The sequence below is a fragment of the Podarcis bocagei genome (assembly GCF_964188305.1).
Source record: "Podarcis bocagei genome assembly, chromosome: 17".
NCBI classification, from domain to species: domain Eukaryota; kingdom Metazoa; phylum Chordata; class Lepidosauria; order Squamata; family Lacertidae; genus Podarcis; species Podarcis bocagei.
Genome location: NC_138143.1, coordinates 37,581,222 through 37,597,358, shown reverse-complemented (window position 1 = coordinate 37,597,358; position 16,137 = coordinate 37,581,222). Strand labels below are relative to the sequence as shown.

Genomic DNA, 16,137 nt, shown 5'->3' with positions numbered 1-16,137 from the left:
CAGCCATAGCAGCAGAGTTAACGACGAAAATACCTTTAAAGCAGAATAATAACCTTGACCATGAGCCCCAAGACCAGTGGCGAACACCCTAGAGACGGGATTAATGAGGACTGGAGCCACCACTTAAAAAGTCCTGCTTTTTGCCAGCGACCGCCTAGCTTTAAGATCGTCCTGGTGTTCAAAGAGGGCATTCAGAAAATGAGTTCTCCCAAGGAATCCTGGCTCCAGAATTCGAAAGTCACAGGTGACTGAGATCTATTAGGAAATATAGGTCTCAAACCGTTCTCTTGTCATGCCAGACCTCCCCTTAATTTGTGAATTGGGATCCCACTCGTGAGTCACAGCCATTCGTAACGACAAGAAGCAACTTTGGCAGGTTTTTCAAAGAATCCTTTTTGAAGAAGTCCCACCACACATGCTCCCTTTTTTTCTCTCCCTTGCAAAACGCGCCCATAAACAATGTAAACGTTTCGAAACGAGGACAGCGAGCCCCCATGGAGAGAAACGAGGCCAGCGCGGGAGCACTATTCCCATTCATTTCAATGGGAGAACCTCCCTGATGGACTATGGCCTTCGGTGTTAATGGCGCCTAATTTGTTGCCAGTCTTGACCTTCTTACTTTCTTTTTCTTATATTAACTGAAGCAGGTTGAGCAACGGGCCGAGGGGTGGCGGAATCCGGCTGCAGGCGCGTTGTGTTTGTACAGAAAGCAAGACTAATTGGATTATATGCAGATCATCTCTCTGAAGTTAAGGCAGGGTGCACGTGCCTCCTCAAGATTTCCTGAGCAAAATAAGGAAGGAAGGTAGGACGGAAGAAGACAGGAGATACTCTGTATCAACCCTCATTTTCAGACAATCAACAACCTGGGAAGAAACGTTTTCATATTTCGCCTTTTTCCTTCGCATGTTTGCATTGCAGGGCGCGCTTTTCAGTTTTTGGCGCATCTGCTGTTGTATTTCCTTGTAGCCAATTGAGCAGTGGAGCCCGCGGGGTTTGTTTTGGAAAGGAAAAGGGAACCTGCAAGCCCCCCCCCCCCACTCCGTGTGTGTGTGTGTGTTTGAGAGACAAGAGGAAGAGAGAGATTTTAAATTCCATGCTAAACTAAACTGAAGCCAGAGTATTAGTAGGCTATTACTTTTACCTTTAATAACATTGCGGTTGCGTAGGTCAAGGGAGTGTGAAACAGCGGGGGGAGAGATATTTTCAGCCATGCTTGTGTTGCCACCAGCTTTACGCTTGGAGAACTTCGGCCCTCAGCACTAACGCGCAAAAATATTTGGAGAAGAAGCTTAGCTGGGGAGGAGCTTTCCTGTAGTCCGCCGCGGCCTATTTGTATTTAGCACCAGGATGCTGTGCGCGCCTTTAAGTTCCATTTTAAAATACTCCGCTTGCGAGTAAATATGTTTAGAACCCGGGTGGCAATCTTCTTTCACACGTTCCCCGCGTGACTCGCAATCCAGTTACACCTGAACTCAAGAGATGTAGGCCTGTAGGTTATCCGCGCTTCCTGTCATCACTTTAATCCAAGCTCCTTTACTGCAAGTGGTTTGTACATTGTCAGATTGTCGCTCACCGTTTCCTGACTGCTGGGAGGGGGACACATCAGTGTCATTACTGCAGTCCACACAGACACCCGCGTTTCCAATAATCACCATTGATTATTCTTCAGGAACACTTTCCTCTAAGGCCAGCTCCCTGGATCTGTGCAGTTAGTGGCCTTCCCCCGCCACCCCGAGCAAAACCAAAGTGTACAGTCCTCGGTGCAAGGAATATTTTGCTTCTGTTAAAGTGCCAGGCACGCAGAGAGCTATAGCAGCAGCAGCAGCAGCGACCATTCTGTATCTTGCAAGCTACCAGCTATCATCTTTATCACCATTATCACCATCCTCACCTTATGTACCGTGTACGTCACAGCAGCAAATCCTTTTACTTTTATAAAAAAAACCCCAAGGCTGACAGTTTGCCCTTTGTGGCATAAACGCCTGCCGTTATCAACACTGTCCCTGGTTAATGTAATGTAATAACAAACACACTAAATGAGTATCTCCCTCCATCACCCTCATTCCCAGATTGATTTAAGACGGGTCCTTGCCGAAATTTCCCCTTCCACTTAAATATGGACTGCCTGCATTTCCTTTGCGAACGAAATCTCCCCTGATTTCTGCCCATAGGCCCCAGATACCGCTTAACACACCAGCTCCTGTTCTCCCATAGCTAAATGGTGGGGCTGGTTCCTGCCATCGCCCTCAAGGACAGCGAGATCCCACCCCACCCCCTTCTCTCTCTTTTACCAGAAAAGGAACTATACCCTACAAAGCGAGGCGAGTAAGGATGTTACCCACCCAGGATGGCCGAAGCCGAGAGTGGAAGCGTGGGTCCCACGTGTGTTGCACCCAGGAGTGTGTTTGACAGTGAGATCAGAGCTGAAAGTAAACAATTCTATAGATTATTTCACGGGTCACAGAGGGGAAAAGCGCCTCCCTTAACAGACTGTCTGGATTCAGTGGCACGAGAGGCACCGGGATTGTCCATCAACACGGCGTTGTTCTCAATGAAGGAGAGAGAGACAGAAAGTTTCGGTGCAGAGAACAAGTGAACTCCCCACAGCCCCCACGCCGTCGATCCGGGGCGGCTCTCAATCGAGCTTTGCCTGGCCTACGTTTTCACGCTCATGGACTTGCATCACTTCCCCGTCCCCAACCAAGCTCACAATCCTGCTGGGGGTTTTCTAGGGCGGGGGCTGTGTCTGAAATAGGCCTTCTGAAGGAAGAACCAGACCTACCTATTTTATTTGGAGCATGGGTAGATGTGATGGGCTCTGTTATAGCTGCGTGCGCGTAACGGGGCTTGTATCCAAGGTGCTTCCTTGCAGCGTAAGTCCCTTTAGGTTCTGTCCTCGCCACACTTACCAAGGAGTAAACCCATCTGCACTCAGTAGCTTTTATTTCCGAATAAACAAGCTTAGGATCCCATTTGCATGTTTAGAATCACAGCCATTGTACAGCAACTCTGGCTTCCATGAAATCAAGGAATATGTCTTCCTTCCAAGTACTAGGTATAGAATTGACACAGAAGAGGAACATTTGAGCCTAAGCATGATCTTTAAAACCAGTGATGTTTACCTTTAGCTCAATTTTACTGGGAGAGGAGGGGAAACACCTATTGTAATCTGGCACGAACTCGGCGGACTTTTCTTCGGAGTAAATAACCACGTCTTGGGCTGAGCAAATATGGAAAATTGACATGACGCCTTTCCCTCTCTTTCCAAGGGAAAAGTGGCTGAGGCTGGACACAATCCACGGCAAAGAGCAGACTTTGCACACGGGCCGCTTCCCTAAGTTTCAGTGGGGCTTTGCGCAGAACTTCCCAGTGGACTGAGCCCGTCGTCTGAGATGTGATGGAGCCACGTTCTTGAGAGGATAGTTGCAAGCTAGTCCCGAAGGCTTAAACGGAGCTCGAAGCGTCGACTCAGAAGTAAATAATCTGTAGGGGGGAGGGGGACTATTGTATGTATCGTTCTGAAGCTTCTAGTAGAGAGTGAGGGATAGACTTCATTCAGTATGAAAAAGTAGCCCTTCCTTCTTAGCAAAGAGTAGGCTATACAAAATGAGTCCTCCTTTTGCTTTCTCCATCCATTGTCCCCATCCGGTCTGCAATCCCTGCCGGGCAGGTCTTTCTACTTAAGTTACTCGATTAAGCGTCATGAACATAATAAACTCTATAAAAGTATTCTCCGCCTCTTGCAGAATGTCCTACGTCTCCACGTTTTCTCCCCCCTCCCCGCTTTTTTTTTTTTTAACAGTTCTGCGACGTGCCCCAATCATTATCACCTCGGGGGTCACCTTTCCATGACCTTTGCTCTGTTTCAGCCAACCCTCCCCGCCCTCTTTACGCCGCGTGTTATGTCTGGCGTTCCCCCCCCCCCTATACAAACAAACAAGCTGATCTTCCCAGAGCAGAGAAAAATTTCCTATTTGGAGGCGGGAGTGGGGGACACGACTTGGGTTAAAATCCACCTGTCCTGGGCTGATCTTTGGAACCGAAGAGGGCCCGAAGTGTCCAAAATGTGCGCATTGGCCGCTTTTACGCGCGCTTCCTCAGCGCCATCGCAACCTTGGGGGAGTTTGTTTTTGCCGACTTTTTGCCGTGAGACGACTTTTCAGGGAATGAGACGTGGCTTGTGCCCCTAAATCAGAGAGGTGCCTGAGTGACGAGCAGCGATTTCAAACAGGGAAAGAGAGCGGTGGAACAACTGCCCGCCTTGTACGGCGCCGGGTAGGCAAAGATTCTTGGCAAGCGGCCCCAGAAGCCGAGCCAGCAGCCAGTGCGCAGCAGGCGCGGGTGGCGACATTACGCAGGGGGAGGAGAAGGACCGAGAATATCTCTTCCCCACCAGCTCCAAGGAGAGAGACGGGGTGGGGTTTTCGCAACCCCCCCCCCTTTGCCTTTAATCTCCCCAGTGGGGTTGGGATATCTCTATCGCAGGTTGTCCTACATACACAGAGGCCTTGAGGCTCAGAAGACCCGTTGGCCTGCAGTAGCCACCAGCCCGCCTCGCAACCCGCAGAGAATCAACCCGCGCGCAGCTCCATCCCTGTGCAAAAATAATTGCTAAGTAATCGATCGCGGCGAACGGCGCGGAGACGCTGCTGCGCCGACAGCCCCCTCCTCTCTCGCCGCCCCACCGACCCAACCAATGCGGAAGGAGATCGGAGGGCCGGGAGACGGGCTAGCGAATTGTGCCGGGGGTGAGGAGGAGGACAGGGGGAGGGCTGTCTCTGGTGCTCAGCATGCAAGTCACCTTTGGAATTGCTGACCGGAGGAAGGGAGAAGCAGGTGGCAGAGGGGGTGGCACGGAATATATACTGTAGATTTAAAAAATCCAGTTCTTCACCTCCCTTCCTTGTGGGCCTTCCCAGACCCCCTAACACCCCACCCTGGCCCGGCCCGGAGCTAAGAGCAATGAAATGCTTTATCGATGAAACGATTATTCAGACGATTTAACTAATAAAAGGGCTCATCGATCGCCTTGAAATCACATTATTTATAGACAGCTTGTCAGGGCACTCTCCAGACGCGCGCTCGCCCCCAGAGTTAAGCTTTGGGGCTTTCCCGCTGGAAGGAGAGAAAGGAGACCCTGAGGAGCTGGGAAGATCCCAGGAAAGGCCGCATGACAGGCTCGTCCTAATGTTCGAAAAAGGCTTGTCGAAAAATGTCCTGTTTCGGCTGCTGACCCAGTATCTCTCTGGCTCTGAAATCTCTCCTTACAAACACCGCCACCCCTCTCTGCTCCAGAGGCCAAAGAGCTGTGGATTTGGTATGCAGAGGCCGTAGAGCTCGAAAGTGGCCGCAGTCATAGCAGCCCACTGGGTAGCCGGGGAGCAGGGAAAGAAAAAAGGCAGGCAGCCGGGCAGGTCGTTTTGCTGTCTCTTTCGCTCGCTCTCTCCTGACCGACAGCCTGCAGGCACCATGGATCTGGTAGCAGCATCCGTGCCACCGCTTCAGATAATCCGGGTCGACTCTGAAGTCTCCAGCAGCCGGATCCTCGCCACCCCAATTAAAACAACATAGCGGAGGCTTCCACTGACTTTTTTAATGGAAAGGGTCTAGCATTTCCGGTCCTGCAGTTTGCAACTTGGGCGTTTCAAGCTGTATTCACAGCAGCCGGGGGGGGGGGAAGAAATCTCGGTCCCAAACGAGAAAGAAATCTTAGCGATGTGGCAGCTGAGATTCCTTCCAAGTTTTAAAATATATTTAGGATCCGGTTACTGCCTTTGTCTCCAGGACATTTATGCACATAAACCTCTTTGAAGAAAATTCTACAACGCACATCGAGAGAGAAAGAGAGAGAGACAGGATATGTACATCCACGCACCTAAAAGGCACACAACATAGCAGTCACACTGTATGGTTAAATAGTAACTTCTTATTGACACCCGAAATAACATTTTCTTCAAACTAAGAGCTCCGATTTTTGGCAGGACGTGCTTTGCGAGAAATAAATGCAGTCCGTCAACAATTTACTCCAGAGTAACCCCAATGGAACTTCCCTGCGACTACTCCTGAGTAATATTATTTAAACGGCCAGCCTTTCTATATAAATCTATAAACATCAGGGGTTTTCTATCTGTATATGTGTCTATAGCTTTTGAAACACATGTTAAACCCTAAGATGTTTTTTATTTTAAAAAAATGTTTTCATTTGCATCATTTCAAACGAATAATCTCAGTCCTTACCTGATCTGCCAGTCCTGGGAGTCGTGTAGTTTTTCTCTAATTCCATTCTGATTTTTCAGGACTTGGTGAAATGGACAGAGAGGGGTAAAAAAAAAAGTTTCCACTTTTTTTCCTTTTTTTTAGGGGCTGCTTGCAGGTTGGAATAATTCAACTCTTCCGCTCCCCGTCGAGCCTTTGCAGCTGATCAGTGAGCTGAAACTAAACGTTTTAGGTGGGAAGAAAGCCTCCGAAGGAACCGTGAAATGATTAAGGAACTAAAGAGCTTCTCGCCATGTGAGATCATGTCCTGTTCTCTAAAAACATCACAAGATGTCCCCAGACGCAGCCAAAACTCAAGAAGCTCTGACATCTGTTGTAGCAGGAATCAAAGTTTGTTTGCAGCCTTAAACTGTTACTGGAGCTGTTTACAGAACAACGTTGTGGAAGGAAGGCGGAGGCAGAAAAGGCGCCATTGATTTAACTGAAACTTACAGGATTTGGAGAAAGTAAAGTAGCCGGTCAACTTTTCATTAAAAACCCATTCACTACCATTAAATGGGACAATAAATAGAAACTGATGGATACACAGAGAGAGAGAGCTCTTGGCAGCGTATTCGCCTGGAGTTATTAAAATTGCACGTTGCTCTCCAAAATAAAACCGAACCAAATTTAAAAATAAGAGAATGAGAGAAAAGGAGGGAGGGGGAACCCCTGCTATTGAAGCCAACGCCTGGGGGGGGGGAGATCAAGAAAAAGAAAAAACACGTAAAAAAAACCCCAAACCCAAAGTAATTATATATTTCTTATTTTGAAGTCGAAATATCAGTTTCCCTGGATGAAGGGGTATTTGCTTTCGTGTTTATAAAACGCAACAAAGCCAATGCATGTTTTAGGTGCTGCCATGTTCCAATGGTCCTTTATAGGCGAGTGCAATGAAACAATGTCCTCTTTTTAATTCTTTTTATTATTTGTTTCATATGTCAACACGGCCAACTCATCTTTGGTCGTCCCGTCCTCACTAGTCACAGTAGTGCCTCCTAACACAGCTGTACAGAAAGGCACGGAATCTCTGGAAATTCCAGATCTATCCGCGTAAAGGATGTATGGGAAAACGCTCAGTTCTTTCATTCGTCGCGTGTTGGGAGTTGGGGGGAGGGATGGAGAGAGGGAGAGAGAGACTGTATTATCCAAACGTATTAATAGCCCGTATTCTGACCGTCTGTCCCCGCCTTTTTCCACAGAAGATGCTCGATTCTTACACAGGCTGTAAGGCTCTTACACACACACGCCTTCAATTCTAATAAAGAAGGGGTGGCATTTTTTAAAGAGAAAATTAAATATTAGCCACGACACTATGGGGCGGGGGGTGGGAAGGAATGGGCTTTGCACTTTAATTTCCTTCACTGTAATAGTCGGCCTGATTAATTTTGAAATATTCATGCCTGTCTAAAATAAATCTACTTGTTCCACCAGGCAGCTAAGCCACTCATTCTTTGCTGTCTGCCATTACAGTTGAACTTGGTATCAAAATAGTTTCTTAATCTAGACCATACACACACACACACACACACACACACACTTCTCTCTCCCTTCGAGTGCAGAAGAGATGGATGCTTCAGTGAGTTCAGTTTTAGGAAAGCGAAGTAGACCGAGCGAATGAACAATATTGGTGGTGAGAAAGACCCCATATCGATAGAATGGCAAACGGTCCATTTATGCAAAATAATTCTCTTCACCATGCAAAGGGAGGCAAAAAAGCATTCTTCCCCTCACATCTCCTCCTCCTCCTCCTCCTCCTGCTGCTGCTGCTGGGGAGCTAAACTGCTACCTGTCTCCGTTACAGATTGAAAGGTGGGTCTTTTGGTCTTTTAAATTAACCAGCAGGCCGCCTTCTTCAATCGCCTTAAGGCACCTTAGGCACAGTTCGTCAACAGGGACATGGGAGAAAATAGCCTGAGTTTAGATAAAGCATCTTCTGCCAAAACAAAAAAGAAAACTAAACCTATGAAGGGATCCCTACATTCCCCAGGATTTAGTCCTATCCACGCAAACGCATGGTAAATTGTTTGGATCATGCTCTCAAAACATTTGCCAGTGGGAAATGTGCATGGTGTGTGCTTGTGTACAAGCCTGCTGAGCATGCGCGTGTTTCACAACACAGCCAAATTTAAGTCCTTCCGCTGTCCAGTCCTGCCCCATGTTTACTGGAAAGTAATTTCAACTGAGGTCAACTAGATTTACTTCCAAGTCATTGTGCTACATAGCTTGCGACTGTTTAATGGGATAGCTTACTGGGAAGTAATTCAAACAGGGCTCTTACTCGCATGTATTGTGTACGTAGGATTAGGTCCATTGATTTAAACAGGATATATTTAAGCACTTGCTTAATTCTCCCACTGATATTTATGGGGCTGTAATGACTTAAAGGTTGTCTAGATCCTGCCCCCCCCCCAAAAAAAATCTTTTCAAGGTCTTTGAGAAACAATAGATCACATTTTTAAAGAAGAAGAAAAAGAACCTGGAAGGTATTGACTAACAGTTCGAGGATCCCAGTAAATGATACCAGTGGTTGTATTGTTTTCAGTAACCCAAAGCTGGAAATTCGCTTATCCGCAATAATGCATCCTTACAAGTGAACTCTGTTCATATAACCAGGATGTAAATCCATGCAAACTCCGGGAAAATAACCATCATACCAATAAAATCGTTCGTTATTTATTTATTTATTTATTTATTTATTTATTTGCAATAAATCTCCATTGCTTGTAGGTCATGTGCCATTGCAAACAAGTTATTTATTTATTTATTTCATAAATATGTGAACCGCCTTTCGCACACAGTACTTACGAAAGCTTAGACCTAAAACTGGATTTTTACACAAGCATAGGATAACATGCGAGCGCGCACGTTTGAAAAATCTTATATTAGATGAAAATAATACAATTGCTTTGTTACAGATGGAGCTAGGTGCAGGTAAGATCGATTAAAACTGATGAGGATGAGGAGAGAGGAAGAGGAAGAGGAAGGAGTATCCTCTGAAAACTAAGAATGATCTGGTTGAAGTAGAATTCTTTTGCTGTAGTCTATTCTTTTTAAGCAATTTTATTATTTTGAGCCGCCCACGCCCCCTTTGAGGAGAAGGGCCTCTACATTTGTAATAATAAATAAAATAATCCATAAATGTGCAAACCTTTATGCTAAGCCTCATTCAAAGTAGTACGGCCCAGGCACATGCACAGGATCCGGATTGATAAACAAGGGGGAAGTGCTCCCCCCCCTCAAAATATTGGCGCCTCAGTTCTAACTAAGCGCCCTTGTTTCCAGGCGAATGTATTGGGACCGTGGTGTTTAATATTTACATCTCCAACACGCTTCAAGGTCTTCCCCACCGCGCCTCCCAGCACAGCCCCACTTTCCCTCGGATGGACATTTTTGCACGTCACAGGACACAATCCTCTGCCAAACGCTCTTGCGCCAGCAAGACGAAGGAGAGCCACGAGTCCCCAACATGCTACAATGGGCCTTGCGCAGGAGAACTGTCCGGAGAATCGCGCCAGTTGTATCCCAAACGTAGTAGATATCAAAATATTTCGAGACGCAGCTTTTTGCGTTAAAAAAACAAAACAAAACAAAACACGCCCGAATTGACTTTCTGCATATTTTGCCTCTGCTTTCAGCTGCATTACTTCCCCATTTTTCTAACGTCTCAGTCGCCTTATTTGTTTATACATTATATAAATAACACACACACACACACACACACACACACACACACACACACACACACTTTGGTTACTCTGAAATAAAACCATCCCTTTCGACTTATAAGAGAATGCGGTGTCATATGAAAAACGCTCCTTGTGTAAAGAGGAACTGTTTCTAAACCCTGTAAAAACATATTCGAATGTTACCATTAAAAAAATGTGTCTGGCTTCCTTGATCCTAGTTTACAAGGGGGGAAGTTGCTTTGTTTTTCATATCCCTCCCCCCAAAAACCCAACCCTATAAAGATTTTGCACTTGTTTACTTAACCCTCACCCCAATTGCAGAGCGTTACAAGGTATTCAGAAAGGAAGAATGAAAACAACCGGGGCGGCGCGGGTGGGGGCAGGATTTTCGAAGGCAAACAGTTCCTTTGGCAACATCCATCCTCGTGGCTCCTCACCAGCGGGGCTGGACGTCACTGCACCTCTGGCATTGCAGCGTCGTGTACGCGCGCGCGTGTGTATATGCACCCGAGTAAAAGAGACGTTTCATTCCCACCTTGAAACACTCGTGTGCAATCAGATCTAACGCCTTTTTACTAGGAAGTGAACCTCACCGGGAGCAAAAGCACTTGCTTCACAGTAAACATGGCTAGGACCGGGCAGCTGGGTGTATGCTTTATTCTGATCTGTGTGACTAATTTTTAGGATTTGAAAGGGGGAGGGGAGATACGTTTATATAAAGGCATATGTGACTATTTGGGGATACCAATACAGACACCTATTTGCGTGTGAATGCATAAATCCTGCATTCTACTTAAGCAGCAGCAGCATTTAGCTTTAAACTGGTGCAGGCTTCTCTCTAGAAATACAATTTTCGGTGGCATAAAATCCCACTGAAACTAAAGGTACTATCGAAGAATCAGGTGGGTGGGCAGTCCCAATGAAACTACGCTTTTAACTGGGTTGTGGGTCTGACTGCCCCCTTGCAAATGAAGGCATGTGTTGCATTTCTGTACCTATTTTGACCCGTAGCCATGTAAGATACCAGCGCATAGAATGCCCGCGCCCACACCTACGCGTAACAGGCATATCAGCTGACCCTTGTTCCATAATGTATAAGCCTGTTCGGAAACGGGCTTGCAGATTATCCATAGATGCCCTTGTATACTTGCATGGATAGGAGTCAGCCCACTCAGTATCAGTCAGGTTGTGGGTTTGGGCGAGCCTACACACACTCACATACACCTTTATGCCTAAACTATTGATTTTACTCAGTGTGCGCGCAAACCGTTGCGCATTGAATACCTAGAAAGGGCAAAACCTGTAGTTTGCATCTACACCCGTCGGTAGTGCTCAAATAAATTGATAGTACCCACAATCAATTTCTTCCTAATATTTGTTTTTAAACATAAATGCACATGTGTGTGTAACGTTGCCTCCTGAGAGCATGGGTGCCAACAGCACAGGCTCAGGTCAAGAGAATCGCCCCAACCCCCATCAAGAAAGAAACAGTTTCTATCCGGATTCCCACTCACACCCTTTTGAGGATTCCAGATTCAAAGCTTGCAAGCGGAGTAGCTCTTTTGAACTGCTCTACAGTACTGCCATTGGTTTGGGTCGATTCTTCCTCTCATTTGGTAGTAACCTGTTAGCTAAGAGGGGTGGGGAGTGTGCAGCCCAATCTTTGAGCATTTGAGAAGAAGTTTCCTTATATTTGGTGGTACTTTCCCCAAGTACAGTAAATACACATAGACTTGCAGCCGGGGGAGAAAGTCTCATAGAATTCCGTGGAACTTTCTTCCAGATGCATAAGGGAGGTTGGCTAGTGCTCACCAGCTGGAAACAGAGGATCTAAGCAGAGTCAGCATAAGATTGGTATTGATAAACTGAATCCGGACTAGTAGATGAATCAAGGAACTCGGAACCTATACCTTTTCTGGACCCACTGCTGGAGTGACTTTGACTTGGGTGTGGGCTCCTTGTCCAGGAAAAGAGCTGACGATTCTCCCAAGATTACCTTAGGAGTCCTTTGTGACCAGTGAGCGTTTGAGTCGCGGCTTGTCTTGAACAGGTTCTCTCTCTCTGTGCAAACCAGTTCCCAAACTATAAAGGAGTGGCATGTCCTAAGGCTGCGGTAGTGGAGGAGAACGTTAAACATACCAGAGCGTCTTGACAGGATTGTATTTAACCGTAGGAATAACAATAGAAACAAGCCATTACCGACGCAGCAGAACACCCTCGACACGGCTCTTGTCTGCACACTTACTTACCAAGGAAGGGTCAAGCCCCATTGAACTCAGTGGGGCTTACTTTTGAGTAAATCTGCACAGGATCGCCCTGACCCATTGCGCATTGCATGGTTGCATTGCAGCTGAGCTGGTGTGTGCCATCCCAGGCCAAGGCAAGCTCGGAGCTAGTAAACAACGACACTATCAACAAAATAAGTTTTGAAGCCACCTTTGCTCGCCTCCCAGTTATGTGCATCACAAACCCAAAATGGGGTTCATTCCACCCATGCACGGAGCATAAATGCCAGCGATTCTCAGCCTAAGGCCTAGTTCCCCTTTCCTTTCATTTTCTCAGTGGCTTTTCAGAACACACACATACAAAACAATCCCCTCCCGGGTTTAGTAGTGGAACTAACACTTTGGAGAAAAAGGCTTCTGAATGGCCTTTGGCGGCACATACTTTGTTAAGTGCTTTCCCGAGGAATCCCCTCCCCTTTTCCAAAGCTAATACCTTGACTGAGTTAAACAAAAAAACAAAAAAACCACCAGTTGCCACCAGGAAAAAAATCCTGCGCATTGTTGTAGCAAAGAAGACAGTTGCACTGTGGAGGGGGGGGGACGGCGGCGAGGGGTTTGTTGAGAGTCTCTGACCCTTTCAACCCCTCCATGCGGCGTCATAACAATCACAATGTCTTGGCACCTTAATCTTCGGCCTCTTTTTCCGCGCAGTTTGAACAGCACCGCCACACCCGCGCAGGTGGCGCGGCGCAGGGCGCACACGCGCAATCGTTGCCATTTACCAAACGTAAGGGCTTTTTTGCCGCTCAGCGGACACACCCTGCAAACAGGTAAGGCGGGCCAGCTAACCCAGAAAAGATAAAAGAGAGGGGTTGGGTTGTTGTTGTTGTTGTTATTGTTGTTTTAAATCTCCGGAGATTAGCAACAAAAGGAAATCAAACAGAGGAGGAGGAGGAGGAGGAGGAAGGCAGACAAGGTAGAGTGTGGGTGGGTGCAAACTCTGAAATAGCTGCCCGCGTAGAAACATTTGACATTACGGTAGCGAAGAGGAGGAGGAGGGGAGTGTCAGCTCACAAAAATCACCTTTCACTGACAGTTACTTTTTTTTTTTAAGGGGAGGAAGGGCAGACACTTAAGTAAAAACAACAGCCCACCTGCAGATTATTTTAAAAAGAGTTTACGTCCCGCTGAGCTGACTTTTGAAGAAAATTGTATTGCTATTAATTAATAGTAGTAGTACTGCATAGGAAACCGCTCAAATATTGAGCGAAAGCCTTTGGTTCATCTGGGATAGCTCTCTCGGTCAAGCATGAGACTCTTAGTCCCAGGGTCCTGCGTTGGAGCCCCACGTTGGGCATAAAATCCCTGTATTGCAAGGGGTTGGACTAGATGACCCTTGGGGTACCTTCCATCTCTACAAATCAGGCTCCGTATTGTCTACTCACTGGCTGCGACCTTCCGGCAGGGATCTTTTCCAGCAGTGGCCACCTGGGAGACTCTTAAGAGGTCACATCCTGGGCTTCATACAAACAAAGAACGTGCTCCACCACCAGGCGGTCGCAGCTCCCCTTAATCTACACGCGTCGGGGCTTTTAGGTGGGAATGGGTGGGAGAAGGACAAACAGGAAGGTCTCTGCCCCGAGGAGCTTATAATCGCCGAGGCTGTTCCAGCCGGAGTTAATGTAGTCGGAGGTGCAAAAAATGTGGGCGAGAATTGCTGGCTAGGAATAGGAAATGGAGTTTCAAATCTACTCTGCCCTTGCGGGCAAATGCTTGACTTTAAACCACTTCGGTCCGCAAAAACTTCGGTCCGACTCCGCAGTTTTCGTTTCCCCCCATTTTGTTGGTGTTAATTGTTTTTTTTCCCCAAGTGAAAAAACGAGCAATAAATGTTGTGAAATGAAATAAAATAAAATCACTCTCCGAGTTATTTCGACGGTAGTGGGCTTGCCGTTCTGCCGGCAGGACCTTTCAGACGACCGAGGTCAAATAAGGGCCGGTCCAGGGGTGGGTTTGTTGTTGTTTAACCCTTTCCAAAGGCAAAGTTTGAAGAAGGGGAGAAGAGAGAGAAGGAAGTTGGGCGGAGAAAAGAGGAGTGGGAAGGCTGGGGGGGGGATGACACGCATCTGTCCAGGAGTGCTAACTTGAATAACATATGGGGGGGCAGGTAAGCAATGCCCATCAACTTTGGGAGGCCGCCTTCTGGACTATTTTACTGGGGGGCCAAAAGGACCTCGGCCCCTAGGAGATGGCTTTATCCTAAGCATTGTCTGCTCTGTTCCCCTGAAAAGCTGCTGCAACATCTGGACGAAGCTGCCCCTGCGAGTGTTCAACTGCATCCGAGTCAACTCCAGGGAGGAAAAAAAAGAAAGGGGGGAAGGGGGAAGGGGGAAGGGGGGGAGGCAAGAGGCGGGGAAAGCCGATTCAAGGCGCAGAAGCCAAGCCGAGAATCAACCGCGACTTTGTGACTTTAATTAAAGCAGCTCTGCGGGGGAGGCGGAGGCGGGGGAGGAAGGCCGGCTATTCGCGCCCCTTTCAGCGGAGGAACATTTCCGCTCAGTGGAAACTCGCGTGTTGACTGGAGGGAAGGGAAGAAGGGGCAGCATTTTGCGCCCGGATTTCAGAAACCAGATCGAGGAGGGAGGGGCGCGGGGGGGGGAGGAAATTCCTTCGCGATTAACATTCTCTCTCTCTTTCTTCCTCTCTCTTCTCCGCTCCCCCACCCCCCATGGCTTGCACTTCGGTCGCCTCTTTGAACGGGAGTGGCCTTAAAACTCCCTGGGTTGCACCAGAAAAGACATGACATCCCGCCTGGCTGAAAACCCCTTCGCAGCCGAAGGAACAAACGCTCCGGGGGGGGGGTTCTTTCTGAGCCAATAGGATCGCCCATTTAGGACTAGGTTTGGGGGGTTTTCCGCTGTAAGAAGTAGGCCGGCAAACGCACACAAGAACAACCAGAGTACGAACACCCCCTACCATAGCTGTCAACTTTTCCCTTTTCTTGCGAGGAATCCTATTCGGAATAAGGGAATTTCCCTTAAAAAGGGGAAAACGTTGACAACTATGCCCCCTACTTTCCCCCCTTCCTCTAGGAATTAGGGATGTTCCCATTCACTTGGGTGCCAAAAGTGGGGGAGGCCCCTGTCAAGGGCAACCCAGTCAGATGGGCGCGGTACAAAATAAAATAATAATAATAATAATAATAATAATAATAATAATAATAATAATAATAATAATAATAATAATAATAATAATAGTTGTTATTAATACTGACGGGCGCCCCTTTTGCAGAGTGGAAATGTTCTCCCTCTGGAACGCCCGCAGCTGTCAGTACTTGCTGAAGGAAGCACTCCTCACATGCCCAGAGGCACTCTGTTGTTAATGGAATCGTGTTAACTTAAATCAATTGATTCGTAGTGTGCTACCTTCAGCCTTGCTTTGCCAAACAATTTCTTTGTTTCCTTGCGCCGCGGAAGGCTCCTGTGCGTTTGGGCATCGGTTTGAGGCTCTGGCTTATACCTCAGTCCGTGCCGGACAAGTTTGTGAACAGAGATGGTCCCTTTCTCCGGATTCTCTTGTGGAATGACCCGCGACAAGGTGTAGGGGTGACCTTTAGGTTGGCTGGCTTAACAAGCCAGCGAATGAAACCAATGAATGGAGCATCATTTCTGAAACGCTCTGGAGCCGCACGAGGTCTTCCTGTTGACGTCTGAACACCCCCAGGGCCCGAAGTCACCTTCCTGCCCGGCTGGTGAACTGGAAACCGAAGGATGCTGGGCTAGACGGACCTTAGTCGGATCCAGCAGGGCAATTCCAATGCTTCATTTGCCACGTCTTCAAGGTGCCACGAGATGTCTTCATTGTTCCTGCTTCTTCTTGCGCAGTGGCATTTCAAAAACAGGTCCTGGAGCTGACTGCAGGGTCTTGCTATTTCCTCGTCGCCCCCCCCCCCTAATCTCCATCGG

At 47.5% G+C, this 16,137-nt stretch overlaps 1 protein-coding gene across 2 annotated transcripts in view; it reads right to left on the bottom strand.

Annotated features, from left to right (window-relative positions):
* Positions 1–6,301, bottom strand: part of PAX5 (paired box 5) — a 229,625-nt gene extending 223,324 nt beyond the window's left edge. For both annotated transcript variants that reach the window (XM_081176730.1, XM_081176732.1), the window contains exon 1: positions 6,241–6,301. In XM_081176730.1, coding sequence (XP_081032856.1) covers positions 6,241–6,286 — 46 coding nt within the window. In that variant the 5' untranslated portion in view covers positions 6,287–6,301. The remainder of the gene's footprint in view (positions 1–6,240) is intronic.
* Between the last annotated feature and the right edge of the window lie 9,836 nt (positions 6,302–16,137).